Here is a 20,251-nt window from a genome sequence, read left to right as displayed (position 1 = left end):
CAGGAGCAGATGTGCCTCATTGTCACGAAAAACCTTAGTTTATTAAACAGCTTAAATTCCACATTCTGTATGTCTTTGAAAATCATCTGTCTAAAATACACCCATTTAATCTTGAAAACATACCTAATGACTACAAGTTTGATTATTATAGGTTAACTGCTAACATCATTTCTTAATTATATATTGCATTTTTAAATGAGGTGCATAAGCACAATACCCCAAGTAAGAGTAGAGACATATGTACAATATAACAAAAATTGACTTTAAATTTGTATCAGTTTCCCAAAATTCATGCCAATGCAAAATATCCGAAATTAATAGTTGTCTTTTTATCTTATAGTCCTATACTCCCCTAAATTATAACAAATATTCATGTCCCACTAAATAACCAAAAGTCTTCCACATTCAAACACTTGGAAATGTGGGCATTATTTTCTCTGAACTGCTTCCTGATGTCTATGGGGGAAGGCATCATTAAGAGTCCCTGAGAAAATTGAGATAATTGGAAAGACCAGTGGTTACCTTTGTTGATAGATATCACCTGTCAAGATTGAGGAGAACTCCCTGATCTAACCTTATCCGTATTAACCTGGAGAAATTCCATAGCCTCTCCTTTTCTGTGGAAACAAAAGAAAAACATCTTCTCATAAGCATTTTTTAACTCCTTTTGACAAATACATGGATTCTTTTTTAAAGTTACAATAGCCCTAAAGTATCTAGATTTGTTCAGTTTTGCAGTCCTGTTCATAATACCATGTCTGCAAGCAGTTGTCTTTTGCTTATCAGTAATCAAAAAATTCAAAATCAACACAATACTACACAGGATCCAGGCTTCTTTGTATATTTTCCATTGTTATGTTGTCTTCTCTTTTATGTTACTTTTACTCTCTCCCTCTTTATTTAAACTTGAAACAAGCTTGTTTTACATGTCAATCCCAGTTCCCTCTCCCTCCCCTCTTCCCCTGTCCCCCTCAGTCCCCAGCCCACCCCTTTTCTGCTCCCCAGGGAGAATGAGGCCTTCCATGGGGATCTTCAAAATCTGTCATATCATTTGGAGCAGGGCCCAGGCCCTCCCCCATGTGTCCAGACTGAGAGAGTATCCCTTTACATAGAATAATCTTCCAAAGACCATTTGTATACTAGGGATAAATACTGATTTACTACCAGAGACCCCATAGATTGCCTAGGCCTCCTAACACCCACATTCAAGGAGTCTATGTCGGTCCTATGCTGTTTTCCCAGCTATCAGACTAGGGTCCATGAACTCTCCCTTGTTCAGGTCAGCTGTTTCTGTGGGTTTCTCCAGCCTGGTCTTTACCCCTTTGCTCATCACTCCTCCCTCTCTGCAACTGGATCCCAGGAGTTCAGCTCAGAGTTTAGTTGCGGTTGTCTGCTTCTGCTTCCATCAGCTACTAGATGAAGGCTCTAGGATGGCATTAAAAGACTTTATTATTACTAAACCATTCATTTCTTTCTAAAATGATGTATATACTTTGTCTTTCTATCTTAAGCCTATGCACACTGTTAAACACACTAGAACCTGTTTAGAGTTTTTTGTTTTTGTTTTTGTTTTCCCAATCTGAACCTCTTTTACTACATATCTCTTAGCCCCTTTTGACCGTGTCAACAAACTTTAACCTGCTAAGCTACAGCAGGCTTCTCTGCACCCCTCTGAAGACTGGCTCTGCCCACTTCTTGGGTTGTGAGAGCCAAACCAAAGCTCACAGCCTGATCAGAACTTCCTTTGACCAGGAATAGCATTCAATCCCCCAGAGTACTAGGATGTCGAAGCTTGCACTGTACCTGGCACTTTTACTTAGCTTTTTGTTTCTATTTATTGTGGAAAAGTTGTTTCAGTACTCTACTATATGGCTAAAGGAGATGGGGTTTTTTTGTTTTTGTTTTTCCAGATTTCTCAGGCCATAGGGATATTCCAGAGTCTCACATTGGTATGCTAAAATGTAGTTGGTTGGTTTTACTCTTTTTTGACTTTAGGGGCCCACCATATAGCTTCCAAATAAATACATAGATTCTTGTTATTACTTATAAATGCCTGACCTTAGAGTGGCTTATTTTTAGTCAGCTTTTTTTGTAACTTAATTATCCCATATACCTTTGCTTCTGGGCTTTTATCTTCCTCTATTCTATGTACCTTTGTTTACTTCTTATTCCGTGGCTTGCTTTGTAGCTAGATCACTGGCCCCTGATGTCCTCATCTCCCTCTCTTGCTCTTTCCAGATATCTCCTCCTATTTATTGTCTCTACCTGCTACCCCTGCCTATCATTTCCCCTGCCTGGCTATTGGCTGTTGAGCTCTTTATTAGACCAAGCAGGTGTTTCAGGCAGTCAAAGTAACGCAGCTTCACAGAGTTAAATAAATTCAGCATAAAGGAATACAACACATCCTTGAATCATTAAACAAATATTCCAAAGCATACAAGGATGTAACAGATCTTCAACTAATATTCCACAACAATATACAGAGAATAAGGAATGCTGAGAGTCAGGGGAAATAGTCTTCCTCAGTCTCCTAATTTGTTATCTAATACCATGCGTCAGCCCTGAAATTAAGTACATACAAGTAGAGTCAGATGGTTGAGAAGGTTGTACTTATTTATTTAGTGTATGTGTGATTGTGTAGATAGATAGATAGATAGATAACAGAATTAATGAAGAAACATGACTTTGAGAGGTAGCAAGAGGGATATGGCGACATGGCAGGGTTTGTAGAAAAGAGAGGGGAAAAAGAAATTATGTCATTATATTTGAATTTTAATTTAAAAATGAAATGGCTTTTTAAAATTCCATATGTATGAGTATTTTGCCTGCAGGTTTGTATGTATGTGTACCACATAGGTGCCTGGTGTATGGAGAATCCAGAAAAAGAGTGAGAGTTCCACCAAAGGGTGATGGGAATCCAACCAAAGTTCTCCGAAAGGGCAGCAAGTGCTTTCAATTGCTGAGCCTTCCCTCCAGCAAAACAAAAAAAGATAAAATAAAAATGATGTTCCCAACTTTTGTTTCTTCTGTTGTGGCCTCCTGGATCTTAGCTATGTACTTAATGCATACTGGAGATTTTCCTACACCAAAACCCAGATTATTAATTAGAATTGAACCAAATACTTAAAGCATGTTACAAATACTTGACAGCTTTGTGAATATTCACAGGCACTATAAATTTTTAGTTTGTTATTTTTAATGTTTCCTATACAATGACATGGTAAGTCCCACACAAGTGTGCTTTGTTATTTCCTCACAAATGTTTTGCAATGCTTCTACTGTTGGTTTAACTGTACATTTAATAAAATGGTTGTTTCTGCTAGTCAATCATCTTTAGCAATATAATAACATCTGTAAATTAATGCTACACTGTTATGCCAACACTACTCCTGTTAAATGAACTTAAATTATCTTTATTTTCTATGTACATGAATGTCATAAGCCTTTATGAGGTTATTACTAGTATGCATTTTCTGTTTTCATATGTATTCATATGTAGGTGGAGTTTTCTCTTGGGGGCCACTGGTCAGCTTTGTCCTGCCATCCAACTCCCAAATAACCACACAGAGACTTATTATTAATAATAAATGTTCATGGCTCCTTCCTTTTTCTTCCCCATGATCTTTTGTCCACGAGTTCTACCTAACCTCTACCTGCCTAGCTATTGACCATTTTGCCCTTTATTAAGCAACTGAAAACAAATATTTGCACAAAAAGATTGTTCCACAGCAAGCATATAACATACATGTGTGTATGTGTCTGTGTATGGTCAGGAAAGATAGTTCCCATGGTTCTGACGTACATAGTGCAACAGACTTGATTCCAATCAAATGAACCAAAGTTTATGCACAGGGTGAGTAAAGCATTTAAAAAATTCTCCCTCTGTTTAATTTCAAAAAGAGACTGAAAACCATGTTTTATATTTTTCAATTTTTATTCCCATCTTATATAACTCCATGTTACTTCTTATCATTAAAATCACCATTTTCAACCCCTAAAATGGTCTGAGTACCAGATATTTGTTCACAAACTGTGATCAAACCTCATTCACCAAATAAGTCAAATCTGCTGTGGCTGTGTGGTATTTCTTCACAGGAAGAAGAGACTAACCTTGACATTATCGGTCTCAGAGACAGAAATTACACAGACATCTCTACTTTCGGTTCCAAATTGTTGCTCAGAACAAGGCCGTATTTTCTAATTGAGTAGAAGTCTTTGATTCACAAGACACAGGACTTCCCTTCTCTGCCCAGGACTGTGAGTGTATATGCTTATGCATGTGTTTCTAACAACTGTTTTCCAAGAAATGGGAGTTTTATGTCAACTTAGGAGAAAGTTCTATAACTGTTTACACGGTATGGTAATTCTAGCTTAAGAGTTTGAGTAGAATTGCTAGATGAGAAGATGGCTTTTCTTGTCTGAGGTATTAATATATTCTTTATTACAATATCCAGTGTCCATAATCAGGAGATGTCTACAGAAGAGTAAAAAATTATGTTGCTGACCTAATAAGCCTTACTACCTCTTAAGCAAAATATCTTTTGGGTATTAGAAGGCTGATGTTTGAATGAGAATTCTCACATCTTATGGAAGGTACCTTTGCTTCTGAGATAACACAACTTGGCAGTCACGAAGAGACAACTTATATCCATTTCATCCAATTATCATAATAAAAATATGAATACCGTTCATTTTTAAAATCCAAGCAATATTTATTAAATAGCTACTCTCTGGGAACACTGACAGACAATATAAAATGTTACAATATAAACATACATGAAATCATTGCTGAAAGTGGTAGCATTTTATTGATAGTGGTAAACAGAAGCTTTACTAAAAGATAAAGAAAAAATGTACCACAGAAATTAATGTATGTGACATGAACTTACTTACCAAAAATGTTCATCACCAAATAAAAATGATAAAATTGTTATGTCAGGAAGCCAAATATTTCTTATTAAATATCTCAGTGTAACTGAACTTAAAGTATTTATTATATTTTATGGTATTTAGAAGCAATGGGTCTTCATTTTACAATAAAAAAATGTTAATCAATTTCCCTTTATCTTATGTGAGCTATTGTTTCCATTATTTAATGTTTAAGAAAAAAAAATTTCTGTATTTTTACATCTCCAATACAAATATTTCATCTCAGTACAAAGGTATCAGAAAAAATCTTTTGTACTCCACCTTATTTTTTTTTTTTAAAGAATCCTTTGTGCTTTACAGAAATTAGATCAGTCACAAGTGGTGGCACATGTCCTTAATTCCAGCACTCAAGAGGCAGAGACAGGGACAGGCCATCTCTGGTAAATCAGAGATCGGCCTGGTCTATATTGTGAGTTCTAGGATAGCCAGGGCTTCATAGAGACACACTGTCTCAAAGCAAACAGTTAATTAATTAAATAACAAAAACCCAGAACCCGGGTCTGTTCCTGAAGTAAATGTGTCATAACCATCACATGATGACACCGATTCGTGATCGAACATCTCATCATGGTCCAGGTATGTAATGTACATGTGAATGTGTATGTCTACTGCTCTGTAATGCTAACACACCCAGCATCTATATACAAAGCATGTCAGGCCTGGGAAGCCACTTACCGCTATTCTCACTACGTGTATTTCACGTCATATTTACTTTGTGTTTACATTTTAGCTTTTATGAATGTGAAAAGAAAATTTCCCTTTACTTCGCCATCTATCTACTGTGAAAGCATTTAAACAGGATACATAGAATTAATGAAATGGCATAAGGACTTGAAGTGGAAAGAGCTGGGTTTTAATCAACTTTTCCCAGCTTTCCATTTTTAAATTGGGGCAGTCCATGGTCTCTGCGAATTTTCATTTCTCTTTCTACCAATAGAAAAATAAAGATTTACCTTAGTGGAATTAAAGACTATGCATTGCATGGGATATAGATTTTGAAAGTGTTTTCTGTTCTAAAAGTGTTATGGATTATCATAATTGATAATACCATGCTAAATGAACAATGTTATGCTGAATAGAACTTATTGTCAAATTTTTCACACAACATTATAACTGGTACTATTTTCTTCAGGTTATTAATAGGATTATGTGCAATCAATGTGTACGGTGAATATTTAAGCCTAAAAGAAAATGGGTTATATCTTTTCTTTTACAAAGTGATTCAATTAATGATGGAAATGTAAAGAAAACAGTTAAATGGCTTTGTCTAACTTGCTTTCTTCAAAGGCAAGACTGCCATATATATTCTGAGACTTTGAAGTCTACTATTTAGGACTTTGTGTGTCCCTCACTGTCAAGAAATTTGACACTTTAGATTTACTCTTTGTATGCAGTTGGCACTATTGATACCAAGTTCATCACATTTAATTTAATTGTTATGATGTTAGGATATTGTGTAGATACTCTTTCTCTTCTGCAATGTAGGACACTTGATACAGATTTTAAATTACTTCTGCTTATTTATTACATCTGGGTGTATGGCATAATTATATGTCTGTCTTCTTCTACCATTTACTTCCATTATAAAAAGCTTGCTTCAATGTTAGATTTCATTCTACATTGTAAATTCATTTATTTCAAAAGTACTTACTATTTTGCTAACACTATTTCTCCACAGAATGTACATTGTTTTATATATACATATGTTATGAAGCATAAGCATCATAATGAGATAATAAAAAGCAAAAGGAAACTCATGTCATCACTTAAAAGGATGCTTATGGAATGTATATCCATAGAAACACAAATTGAAAGGTAGAAACCTATTCTTCAAATGGCAGAAAGGCCATTGACTTGTGCCAGCTTGAATTGTTTTCTCTAGAGACGAGCAAATGTCATAATTACAAACTCAAGCCCAAAAAGAGGGATGCTTCTCAAGTGTGGCAGAAACAAAGATCTGCACCGTGTCCTAGCCAGCCCAGAGAAAATGGTAAGTCTCGGGTTCCATTTGTCTCCTTCTGATGGTCCGACATGAATGTAGAAACCATACTATTGTCAGTGACGATGCTTGTGCTTACCTCCCCAGGGAAGTAAGTTGTATTTGCTCTAAAGTAATATTAGGAAGTGAGATCAAGTTACAGATGATGAGAGAATTTATCATAAGCACAAATGAAACAAGAAATTTGGGGTTGGTCTACCTTTAAGGAAGAATATCTAGAAATGGAGCAGAGAGAGGAAATTTAAGAACCATCCAACTATCGTCTTAAATATGATAGAAGCAATAAATGGTAGTAATTTTCAGAGACATTTCTGAATGTAATGGAGACAGTTTGTACTCACACTATTTTCAAGCCAGAATATTATTGATATTAGAATTTGTGATGGCTGATGCAAAGGGGAGAACCTGAGCCTGGTATAGTCACACATGCCTGTTAACCCATGTGATATGTGATATGTGATATTCACCAAAGGTGAATGCTTATGTAATTGTGTACATGATGTTCAGTACAAATTCTTATTTTATGAGACTTTGTTCTTCAAATTTCTATAAACATAAGCTTTTATGAGAATATAAACACATAGAATATATACAAAATTCCTTATTATACTATTAAAAGTTAGGAAGATTTTTCAATTAACTATTAAAATGCAAAAAAATCACAGTTATTGCCATTATTGAACATTGTTTTGAGGTTTCTGAGTTACTGTTCAAGAAAAGGTAAAATATGATATGGATCACATCATAATTTAAAAGCAAAATTAGTGTATTTGACAAAGATATAAGTAAAAATATCTGAAAACTTGCAAATGGATACTCCCTAAATATTAAAATTAGTAGTAACAGAATTGGAATGTAGGCTTCACTAAAATTTAAGACGCAAATGAAAATCAATTTCTTTTCTAAGTAAAATATGAGCAAATGGTAATGGGAAAAAATTTTCTGAACAAAGATAAAAGAAAAAGGTAAAAATAAACTTTTAGATTAAAAGTAAGCTAGAAATGACTTCATTACTTAGTTAAAGTTGCTAATGAACAAAGAATAAAACATACAGAATGGAAATAGAAACTCTTCAAAGATAAAGACAGCACCTTATATGTGTACACAGTTATTAATAAACTTTGTGCAAATATCAACAAAAGAATACAAGTATTTATGAAATTTGACCTCTTTATATGTCAAAATATGACATGTCAGAACAAAAAACATACAGATATTTTACTAATACCTTAAATGCATGTTTTTTAAAAACAATGATTATAAGAGTATTCATATTTAATAACTCTTATATCCACATAGGAATACAATCAAGAAATGTGATTTATTCTAAGAGCAGAAAATAGTAGCATGATCTGTAATCTCACCATTCAGCATCTGAAGCTGGAGGACTGCAAATTTGTGTACAATCTGGGGCTACATAGATAGACTTTGTCTAAAAAAAGAAAAACAAAGCTTAGACAACTTACAAAGAATCATGGGAGCGGATACCACATTTGGTATTCTTATATTTAAGTCATTTTTAGAGTACTTATCCTGCTTGGCCTAAAACAAAGTACTTCCTCTTCATTCTCATAAAGATGAATACCAGCATTTATACTCAACAGAAAACCGTGGTTCATTGCCTTTCTTTTGCTCTGACATTTCCTGTTTTTCTTTGTTAGTATCTCCATCCTCCGTTAGCCGAGTCATTGCTGCAGCCATGGCAACACGCTTCGTCATTATCACGTTGATATGGTTTGCCATTTTCATAGCTTGTAAGTTAATCAATGGGGTGTAGCTTGATTAGATTTCAGAGGCACACTGGGGACCAGAGAGATGGCTCAACCAGGAAAAGGTACCTCAAAAAGATGGAAGGAAGAATTGAGTGAGTCCACGGTGCTGTTCTCCGACCTCCATACCCGTTCCATGGCACATAGGTGTCCTCACACGCATGTCTGCACTCACACACAGGTGGGCCCACACACGGTTTAGAAAGGAAAAGCCAAAATACAAGTGCAGAAACATACAAGAGCAATAGAGAAAGTGTCTTTTTACCATGCTGTTGCTGTTCCAGAAACATAAAAGTCACTTTTGTTTGCAGTAGAAGTTACTAACTCCTTTAAATCACAATTATTTTGATAGTGTTATGCAACAATGAGGTTCCAATGTCTTCAAGAGGTGAGTGAATCTTTTTAATATTAAATACAAATTGCACACCCTAGGATTTAGTATATATTCAAAGGCATTCACAAGAGAGAAATGAAATTGCTGGGTTTTGTCTATAGCTCGCTATAAACTTTATTGTTTTTAACTGTGAAAGCCATGTAATGGGTGGAAGTCATGGTATTGCTTTCCTTAATTCCAGCACTTCACAGGTTGAGGCAGGGGGATCGGGAGTTCACAGCCAACCTCAGCTCTGTAGAGTCCAAAGCCAGAATGGGTTACACAAGGCCCTAGCTGGAAACAAAAATGAATAATGAATAGTTTTTGCTTCGTCTTATTACATTTTACTTTGTCATATCTTGTTGTTATCTCTTAGAAGCCTGTTATTTTCTAATGAGAGACAGAAATGGAGTTGATCTTCAGGGAAGGAGAGGCGGGAAGAATTGGCAGGAGTAGGGGAGGAGAAAGTATAATCAGGATGTAATGTATGAGGAAAATATCTATTTTCAGTAAAAGAAAAAATAGTTGATGATCCTTAGTTTGGGGGTCTTCCTCCCTTTATATATTATAGTGGTTTAATTATTTAGAATTTGAGAGTTAAAACAGGAAATGTGTTTAACTTGCCTAGATAAAAATCTGCTCTTACATAGACTTAATCTATTCTCTTTCTAGAAGGTTACTGTGGTCAATGCCCTAATGACTGGATAAGTTATAGAAACAACTGCTACCATTTTTTTAATGAGAGCAAAAACTGGAACCAGAGCCAAGCTTCGTGTTTGTCTCAGAATTCCACCCTTCTGAAGATATACAACAAAGAGGACCAGGTTGCATATTTAATTTCATTTAATTCTAATACATGAGGTAGGTAGCTCACTAGAGCATGAACCTGAAACATACAAGAAGCATGAAGATGTTCTAACACCCACTCCAGACAATGTTAACAAAAAATCAAGAAAGTAGGAGCTTGGGAGAGGGCTCAGTGAGCTGAAGTATTTGTTCTAAGAACTTGGGAACTGTATATGAACACAATAGCACCCATTAGCCATTGCTGCACACGTCTCTAACCCCAGCACTAGGGTCATAGACAGCTAGATCCCAAAAGCTCCTGGCCAGTCAATGTAGTTGAAAAGGTGAGGTTTTGCTTCAGTGGTGGATTGTGTTTTGAGGCAATGAGGCAAGAGCGATGGAAGAAGATGTCTGATGTCTTGCCCTACCTTTTGTGTGCAAAACGATCTGCTGCACACTCATAACCATACACACTACACCTCCAAAGACAGAAAAATTAAAAAAGCAATGACACCTCACAAGTACCTATGTGACAGTGCTTCCTTCCCCAAGGGGCAAGTGAGTGACTTGGCTTTGTGTTTCTAATGTCCTGTTTAGATCTGTGCTTTTCTTGTGGTTTCTAATAGGATTTCTTTAAGTTGGTGAAGTCGTATCACTGGATGGGACTATTCCAGACTCGGGCAAAAGGCTCCTGGCAGTGGGAAGATGGCTCTACTCTCTCGCCCAATCAGTGAGTCTCAGACCGGCAGGTTTTGAGCTGGGAACCTGTTCAGCTGTCCCTATGAGCAATTGTTTGTCAGTTTCACTTTCACAATGCAATGCATTATCATATTCTAATAGAGTTAGAAAAATATTAGACCCTTAATTTGAAGGGCAGGGAGAAGAGCAGAGTAGCATAAATTGATTGTTAAGGGCTAAGTACTAAGAGAGACCGATCTTGTATTATGTCCATTTTATAAGTAGAAGGTTGAAGCCTTTGTGACTAGAATTATGAAGATAAAGCTACCATACAATAAGCTGTACTCCTCCATCCCCAGGACCCTCCTTTCTGGTTTTATGTTTGCAGGTATTTTAAAATACGAAGTAACTGCTAGCTGTTGTCACTCTATTGTACAATGGCACAATAGAAATAACAAATTCATGAGACTCCAAAGATGCTAAATACCTTTATATGATCAATACATGCCATTTATATGTCCCATCATGAGGCTACACTCCACAAATGCATACAATTATAGTGGCAATTTAAAAATTATTAAAGAATGCTTTAATGTGCCTGGATTGAAACTCAGAAAGAAATTACCTAATAGAAATATCCCTGCCTGTACCAGCTGTTTGTATCTATACCAATCATATTTCATACCTCATCATGTTAAGTGAGATTAACATCAGACCATTGTCTTTTTAGTTTTCAATTTCATGCTGAAATGACATTATTACTTTCTTGATTCTTCTATTTCCAACTTTTTCTTAGAAGAAGAATAATATAATGAACTTTTTCTTCTTCTAATTTATTTATTATATTAATAAATTTATTATATTAATTCATGGAATTCCAAATGTTAAGACAAAAGTAAAATGTACATGTTCACATACATACACACATGTGTGAGCACATATATGCTACACTAACACACACACTACACATGCATGTGCACACACACATATATAACACACATATGCACCACACATATACACATTTATGTGTATACATGTGGACGTGTGTTGAGGATATTACGAATACTTTTGATTACTTACCAATTATAATGTGTACACAGTCACCTCTTGGTAGCCATGGGTTATTATTTCAAAGTCTAACTCTCTCCAAAGACACTAAATTCCACGACTGATCATCATCTTTATTCAGAATGGCATAGAATCTGCTTGTAGACTATGGAAAATTCTGTACAATTTAAAACATTTTATGTTGTATAATTGTGTACATTATATAATACAATGTTGTATGATTGCATATGTGCTATATGTTGTATATATACATATATATAGTATGTATTATACAATACCAAGTAGAATGTAAATATTGTGTAAACAGTTCTCACACTGATCAGGAAATCAGGACAACATACAAAGTACAGAGATGTGGGCTTTGTTTAGAGTATTTCTTATCTGTAGTCAGTTGTATCTGGCAATGATAATCTGTTTACCTGCGGAAACTTGCTTATTTTTGCACAAAACATTACAGCAATTGAATTCTAAATTTAGTCCTACATCCATTTCTAAATACTTACTATTAAATAAACATTTTGAAGAATTTTTATTTAGGTTCATATATAAAGAATTTAGAATTTTTTTTTTCCAAGACTCATCTTCTCTGTGTAGCTTTGTAGACCACACTGGCTGGAACTCACAGAGATCAGCCTGCCTCTGCCTCCTGAGTGCTGGGATTAAAGGTGTGTGCTATCACCACCAGGCTTGAGAATTTAGAATTCTGAGGTGATTAATTTCTGATATGAGCACAAGAGCTGAGCGGTAGTGGCGAATTACTTTAATCCCAGCACTCTGGAAGCAGAGGCAGGTGGATCTCTGAGCTCAAAGCTGGTCTACTTAGAGAGTTCCAGGACAGTAAGGGCTAAACAAAGAAACCCTATCTCCGAAAACAAAAACAGAGCTGGAGAGATGGCTCAGAGGTTAATTCCCAGCACCCACATGGCAGCTAACAACTATTTAGGATGTGAGGATTTGACACCCTGACACAAAACATACATTCAGGCAAAACATTTAATGCAAATGAAAACTAAAAAAACTAAAAAATTAACTCATAAAAAAACCAAAACAACAAAAACAAAATTCCAAAAGAAGACATTTTTACTTTTATTTTTATTATCTAAATCAGCTCTGTTTTGTATGTGTGCAGGTTAGGAGGGCTAAACTTGGTGCTAAAACGATGTGAAATATATTTGAAATTCCCACATCAAATCCTATAAATAAGATTCCATGTTTATATCATCCATTAAACAAGTCTGGATGTAAATGCAGTTCTCTGTGTTCCAGGTTAACACTGGTGGAAATGCAGAGCGGATCCTGTGCTGTCTATGGCTCGAGCTTTAAGGCCTACACGGAGAACTGTTCGACTCCGCACACATACATCTGCATGATGAAGGCAGTATCGGGGCTTCATTAACCATCTCCGCAACACCCAGGGTGAGAGAAAGGGTTGTCCCGGGAGAAACTGGGTCTAAAAATAAAAGAACATTTGTCCAACACAAAACAGAAGGCCTACACCTTCTAGAAACAAGCCACAGAACAATTCGCCGAACATTCTATGTCCCATAAAAACAATTGCTAACTTGAAGATCATCAAGGCTGCCTGCCATTCACGTTATTTTCCCGTCTGCCGAAGATGTGGGGAAAGAGGCAAGGAGGAGCCTCAATTTCAAACTGGGACCAACACGTAAAGGAGCAAAGAGATTGGGAGGAGGCATTCCGGTACACCCTGGCACTTCAAGCTCCAGCACCATAGAAAAACGCAGGGTGATTGGTGATGCAGTAGAGAGCTACAGGGCAGTCCACACTGTGCCCCAGTGGTGTTGCAATCACCGAGGTGCAAGAAAGCCGGCTTCTGTGAGAGACAGCAGGGTTTGCTTAAGGGCAAGCAGGACTGCTTTTGGAACTTGAAGATATCCCGGAACTCGCTTTGTTTTTCCACTTTCTTTGGACTCACCCGCTCCCTTTTCCTCGTGTTTTCCTGTTGAGATGGCAATGTCTGTTGAAGGCCAGATACACCATTGCACTTTGGAAATGCATTACTTGGTTCATTTTACAAGTCACAACTAGAAAAAGAGTTTTGACTGTCTGCTTCACATCTGATTTGGGTCAAATTTAGATGAAGTCTTGACCTTGAGGTTTGAACGGTGATGCTGGAGGGAGCTGAAAGCCCCGAGGCTGTTAAGGTTAAATGAATGAAGAAATGAATTCCTGGGGCCATGGGTATAACGTTATATGCTGAATGTGCATGTCAAATGTCATATTTGACATCCCAGCTCCTGGTATTTTTAATACTAGGAGACAAGCATTGGAACATCGTGTTTTAAGTCACAAGCTTGAAGCCTTAGTGAGTGGGATTGCCTCTTAAGAAAATACCTGCAGAGACTACTCCCTCGTCTTTTGGCCACAAGAGAATACAGAAAAGTTCTGATGTACAACTTACAAGATTCCCTCACCAAACCCAACAGATGCTACTACCCTGGCCTTAGATTCCCAGGTTTCATAATTCTGGGAAATGGATTTCTGTTACTTACAATTTGTCTGAGTGTTTTATAATAGCACCACAAATAAGCTGAGACCAGAGGGGAAGGCAGTCAGGTAGTAGGTTTCACTGAAATTGAAAAGGGGGGGGGGGGGCGGGATAGACAAGTAGCTCAGAGGTAAAGAGGGCTGGGTTCATTCTCAGCGCCTACATGACAGCTCATGCTACCTTGACTCCAGTTCCGAAGGATGCAACACTCTCTTCCAGCTTCTGCAGGCACCTGCATGCACTTGGTGCACAGCCAAGCACAAAGACAAGCACTCACACACAAAACAAAAACAAATCTAAAACAGAAAACTGTGTGATATTGTCGTAGAATAATTTGCAACATGGAAAAATCCTAAGCCCATAGGCAGGTAAAAAGTTCTGTAGAATGTCACATGTAAATAGGACAGGGGGTCACAACAGAAAAGCAACCATAGAACCTGATTTTTCTCTGAGAGGTTGTAACAAACATGGCAAGCCTTAGATGGCTGTTCTGAAAGTTTTTGTGACTCGTTAGAAACATGAGATTTAGCTTAAGGATCACCAGAATAAGGCATTTCTCCAAAGGCTGCAAGCTTATAAGCAAGGAATAACAAATAAGACCTACACTTTAGAAAGTGGCAACAAGGACCCTAGCTATCTTTACCTCCAAGGAGATGGGGGTTGGGGGTGGGATGCAAACCTCTGGGAGGAATCTGTAGCCATGAAAGAGCCTTCATTCAAGCTTACAGCCCCATTCTGGCCAGCAGCATTTGCAGTAAAATGGGGTTGAAGAGCAAGATAAAGAACAAGATATAAGCAACACTTAATTTTACAAGTCTAGTATACAGACACTGTGCAATAGAGCCACCCAACAACACCTTGGTTTTTTTTGTTTGTTTGTTTTTTTAAGGGAAATAACCTCAACTCACCCCTTTAATATTTTTCACACATAGCCTGAACAGTAAAACAGAAATTTTGTAACAGTGGTACTACAGACTAGGGCCGTTTATTAGCTAACAGCCTTGTTTTAGTGTCCAGAGGAGCCTAGTGAGGGGTAGTAATCTGATTCATTGAGTAACTAAAGAAAGTTAATCTTAAAACTCATGAGAGAGAAAAAACTAAGCCATTCCTATGTTTCACACACTGTATCTAATTTGAAGATGCAAAAATCAATCAGTAAAATCCCACTTGCTTCCAAGTACTCAATTTGGACAGCCCTAAACATAAAAGCAAGACTAGAATACAAGGCAGGTTGATACCGCAGGCTACAGAGGAGGGAAGTTTTGTTCAGCTAGCAGTGCCAGTAACTTTACCAGAAAAGGGGGGTTTTAAAAAGACATTTAATAAAGAAAACATGAAAACAAAATGTAACATATTTAGATGCATTTCATGATGTGCTTAGAAAATGACTTGATATTTCTATAATGATCATCTCCAGTACCATGCAAAGAGCATTATACTTGGTCAGGAAATTGAGTTAATTTTGGAATGTAAACAAATTCCACTGTGGCTAGGGAAAGCCAACTTAACACCTTGTGTTTTGTTTAAACAGATAAGCCCTGCGGATGAGTGACTCACAGTTGTGAAGGCAGTTGCCATTAGAGGTAGTCGGTCTTTTTCTTGGCAGCATCATCGGCTCCCCAGTAATGACCTGAAGACTTACTATTAATTATGAAAGCTCGGCCTTAGCTTAAGCTTGCTCCCAACTAGTTCTTATAACTTCAATTGACCCATGTTTTTTAATACACTTTTTTTTTTTTTTTTAAATGTGATTATTGAAAGGACAGGATGGGCCCAGACCAGAGAGCCAAGACAGGCTCTCCTAACAGCTCTGACAGAGACCAGACTTTGGTTTCAGTTCCCTGGAATGTAGCCAGAGAGAAGTAAGCAGCTCTCAGGAAAATCACAACTGAGGGGCAACCAACAAGCAAGTGTCCCATAGCCTTCTGCTGGCTCCTTGGGCCCCCAGAGCCCCTTTGCTGGATCAGCAGGTGCCCCAGCTTTTTGGAGCTAAAGATAGCTTTCCCTACCCTAACCGCTAGTCCTCCCACCAATCAGTTTTCACACATCAGCCCCCAGCGTAATTTTTCCTCCACCAATCATCACGAGATTAATCCCTCCTCCCTGGAATTTCCCTAACTCCACTTAAAAGGAACTTGTGGCATTCTTTGGTGGTCACTATTTGCCACCCATCTTGTTGAAAACAATAAATGTGCCCTTGTTTATTGCATACATAGCTGTTAGTCTTTTCTTGGGGGGGTCTCTTGGACCCTAACATTTACCTTTACTCTGCACACCCCATCCTCCTTCCTCCCTGTCTTGCTGGCAACTCCTCCTTTCTCTTTCCACAGACTTCTCTATCCTCAGAAGTCCCGCCTAACCTCTTCTGCCTAGCTATTGTCCATCCAGCTCTTTATTAAACCAGTCACAGTGACACATCTTCACACAGTGTGAAGGAATATCCCAACAATTAGAACTGTTGAAAACTCTTCCAACTTTCCAATACAATTTGAGGAAGCTGCCCTGAGATGTGAAGGCTCCTTATAGCCCCCAGATCAAGAAAGACAGCATCCACTCGACACCCACTTTCTCTTTCTTCAATTCCCACTTGCTGTTGCGTGGAAAGATTGGAGAATCAGAGTTGACCCTGATCATACATGTCTTCTGTCTATCACAGAGGTGCAGGGAGAGCCTGCTGAGTTCTGGGGACTCTGGAGAAGCCTAGGGAGGAGGACACTGCAATTCTAGAAAGAAGGAAGCACCCTAACCCCAGGGCTTCTGACGGACAGAGCCTAGCACTGGTTCTTGAACTAATAGCAACACAGCAGGGGCTTTATTGAAGCATTAGTGCACCCACAAGAGCTGAAGTCAGGGTGCTTGTAGCAGTGGGAAACGGAAACAGAGGGAGGGTCGGTGGGGCTTTGTGGCATCTATGCTGACTGTCCTGATCTGGCTATAGTGATAATACTCTGGGCCTTGATCTCAGAATCCTCCATGTGGTGCTAGGGGAGGAAGAAACAAGATGTCTGTTTCTTAGCTTCTCTTCTTCGTTTTAAAATGTTCACCAATCAGGTCTGTTCTTAAAATACAACGTAACTGTAGGGAATAAAAGTTCGGGAGTTAGTTAGGAGGACTGGGCAGTCTATGGAGCCTCTGGTAGTATTTATCTGGTCAGCATTTATCCCTAGTATATGAATGGACTTTGGGAGCCCATCCCACATGGAGGGATATACTTTCTCAGCCTAGATACATGGGGGAGGGCTGGGGCCCAACTTCAAATGATATCCTCACCCCCTCCCTGGGGAGCAGAAAGGGATTTGGTGGGAGTGATAGGGGAGGATGGGAGGATGAGGGAACTGGGGTTGACATGTAAAACAACCTTGTTTCAAATTTAAGTAAAATAGGGGAAAAAATATAATTGTATAACCAAAACACAAAGAAGTTCAGGAGATGGCAGGCATTATGGTACGTGCCTTTAATCCTAGCAAGCAGGTTTCTATGGGTTTGAGGCCAGCCTGGTTAACATCGTGAGTTCAAGACCAGCCAAGAATACATAGTGAGACCCCATTTTATAAAACAAACAGTAGCCTAGGAGAGGTCAAAACCAAGAAAGAGAAACAGCATGGCATCAGCAAGAAAATGCATTTAGCCAGTAAGTGCCTGAGAGCACCTGTGTTTTCTTCCCTAGAGCTTTCCTGAGTAAAGGATTGTGATTTGTTTCTCTTTGAGAACAGACACAAACCCATCTATTGTCCTGACTCTAAGCAGCCAGTGGGAAAGTATTTAAACATGCTGACTGCTCTACACCACTTTGGGGCTTTGCACCCCAAGCTACCCCATTAGTTGTAGGCATGGAAAGAGGAGCTCTCCTGCTGTCAGGGGAAAACACAGAATCCCAGGCCGCCCATACTCCACTCTGATAATGGTTAACGACATTTGCTTCTAGAAGTGAAGCAGGAAACCACCTTGTAACCTGGACCTGCGGTGTACAACTTAGAAGACTACTGCTGGCAAACAGGAAGTTGCTTCGCATGTGAGATCTCACTGATATCAGGCAGATACCACAGAGAGGGGTCTGGGGAGCCCATCCACCCACTGAACAGGCTATACCCATCAAGATAGATTTCCCCCCACAAAAAAGAAAAAAAGCCTTGAAAATCAGATGGGGATGAGCCAAATACATTCTACACAGAGAACTGAAAAGCAAGGATTGATGCTTTAAAGGCTGAAGCAGAAAGGGTGGAAATCAACATGACCAGAGGAGGCAATTCAGGAGATATGGGAGATGTATAAAGAGCATGTAACATGAATGTACACAGAAAAGGCAAATTATTGCATGAATGACTTGTTTCATGAACTCTCTCCTAAAATTCAACACTTCAGACTAAAGACTAGCATTGGGGATACTAGCAATTTACCATTAGACCAGGCAAGCAAAACCTGGCAGTATATAACCTCTCCTTTTGTAATTTCTTTCCTCCAACTTCTCCCTATCCCCCTCTTTATTTATTTTGTTGTCAGGGGAACACACGCCACAGCTAGCATGTGAACACCAGAGACAACCCGTGGAAGTCAATTATTTCCGTGCAGCACATGGGTTCCAGAGTCTGAACTCATGTCTTCAAATGAGAGTTTTTAATGAATGAGCCATCCCGACGGCTCCTGAACTTGAATTTCTTGATAGTGTGTTCTTCAGTGTCTAATACCATGTTAACCTGCTTGTCAGAAAGGGCTTGGTTAGAAAGAGTGCCTGAGCTCACCTTGTATTCATGTCTCTTATGTCAAGTCTTAGTTTTGTTTAAACCATTTATGAAATTATGATGGGAAACATGGTTATAAATTGGTTACTATTTCCCCTTGTCTATGCAATGTAACCAAAATTTACATCATACATAAGACAGAGCTCTGCCAGGCTGTGTGGACTGCTTTAAAGCAGAGACCTGAGTGGCCCAGTGATGAACTGTTTGTTGCTCAAGGTAGTGGCACAGGCTAAGAAAGACTTTTAAAAAAAAAACTTGTTCAGAGTTGGACAATGCTAGCACTTCAGAAGAAGACTAAGGTTGGAGGATCTACATAACTCTGAGGCTGTCTGAGCACTATACTGAGTTAGTATTATGAAGCACCAATTAGACTTTTTTTTTTTTTAAGAGCCTAAGAAAGTGCAAGGCCAGTAAGTAAGCAGTTGCTATGAAAAAGATAAGATTGCATAACATAAATGACTAAGAAGATGAACCTGTTTTTTTAAAGTATAATGATTTGATGGTAAACTTGTCCTTGATAGGGTTTCTATTGCTGTGGAGAGATACCATGAGCACAGCAACACTTATAAGTGAAAACATTCAATTGGGGTGGCTGCCTACATTTTCAGTGGTTCAGTCCATTATCATAATGGCAGGGAGCATGGCAGCATGTAGGCAGATATGGTGCTGGCTACATTTTGGTCAGTAGACAACAGGAAGTGGGTTGTCTAATTGGATGTGGCTTGAGCATTTTTGACACCTAAAGCCCACCACCACATTGACACCCTTCCTCCAATGAGGCCATACCCATCCCAACAAAGTCATACCTCCTAGCAGTGCCATTCCCTATGAGCTTACGGGGGCCAATAACATTCCAGCTACCACAACTATAATGCAGACTGTAATTTGTTAGAAATGATAATACAATACACACACACAACCATACAATTGGTTTTATTCTATTTTAGATTCATGTTATTAAAATTTTCTCACTTTGTTAGATTAAAAACTTCAAATTAATATCAAGAAGTGCTAGACATCTCACTTTTCAAGATTAGAAATACCCTTTAATTTCATGTTGGCAGATCTTCTTTAGGAAATAAAAATACTTGAAGTCTATTTCCCATTAGCTCAAAAACTGTCAAATGCATGAGAAAGTGTCTACTGAAAGTAAATCATCTCTTCCAAAACCAGAGGTGCTTGATGAGAAATTAACAGCGTAAATAAAGGACTGAGAACATTTGTTCACAGACTGGACAAGCCAACACTGTTAAAGTTTCTTTATCTAGTTATATACACAGTTTATGCAACTTTGTTGTGTTTGAAGTCCAGACTACTTGGGGCCTTTCCAGACTCTCCCTTTAGTCTATCTATTTTAATATTTGCAGATAGATCCCCACACTTGGTAGATGCTGTTCTTTG

The 20,251-nt window shown here is 38.1% G+C and overlaps 1 protein-coding gene across 2 annotated transcripts; it reads left to right on the top strand.

Moving 5' to 3' along the window:
- Window positions 1-4,142: 4,142 nt before the first annotated feature.
- Window positions 4,143-14,187, top strand: Klrk1 (killer cell lectin like receptor K1). 2 transcript variants are annotated; one of them, XM_051173220.1, is made up of 8 exons: window positions 4,143-4,257; window positions 5,421-5,505; window positions 6,812-6,919; window positions 8,590-8,682; window positions 9,050-9,085; window positions 9,743-9,894; window positions 10,483-10,586; window positions 12,869-14,187. In XM_051173220.1, exons 2-8 carry the CDS (start codon window positions 5,445-5,447, stop codon window positions 12,996-12,998), a joined length of 684 nt encoding a protein of 227 aa, XP_051029177.1. In that variant the 5' UTR covers window positions 4,143-4,257; window positions 5,421-5,444; the 3' UTR covers window positions 12,999-14,187. The 2 variants fall into 2 exon arrangements, with proteins under 2 accessions (XP_051029177.1, XP_051029175.1); XM_051173218.1 differs by lacking the exon at window positions 4,143-4,257 and having other exon boundaries at window positions 5,214-5,505.
- Window positions 14,188-20,251: the final 6,064 nt, after the last annotated feature.

Source organism: Phodopus roborovskii, unplaced genomic scaffold (assembly GCF_943737965.1).
Source record: "Phodopus roborovskii unplaced genomic scaffold, PHOROB, whole genome shotgun sequence".
NCBI classification, from domain to species: domain Eukaryota; kingdom Metazoa; phylum Chordata; class Mammalia; order Rodentia; family Cricetidae; genus Phodopus; species Phodopus roborovskii.
Note: the sequence above shows the minus strand (reverse complement) of the source record. Positions and strands in the feature narration are given on the sequence as shown.

Excerpts from the sequence above, each read along its gene's own strand:
- Klrk1 (XM_051173220.1), top strand. The coding sequence starts at position 5,445 with ATGTGTCATAACCATCACATGATGACACCGATTCGTGATCGAACATCT. Across the intron at positions 8,683-9,049 it reads GTTTGCCATTTTCATAGCTT|TGTTATGCAACAATGAGGTT; the intron begins GTAAGTTAATCA and ends TTATTTTGATAG. Across the intron at positions 10,587-12,868 it reads TCTACTCTCTCGCCCAATCA|GTTAACACTGGTGGAAATGC; the intron begins GTGAGTCTCAGA and ends TCTGTGTTCCAG.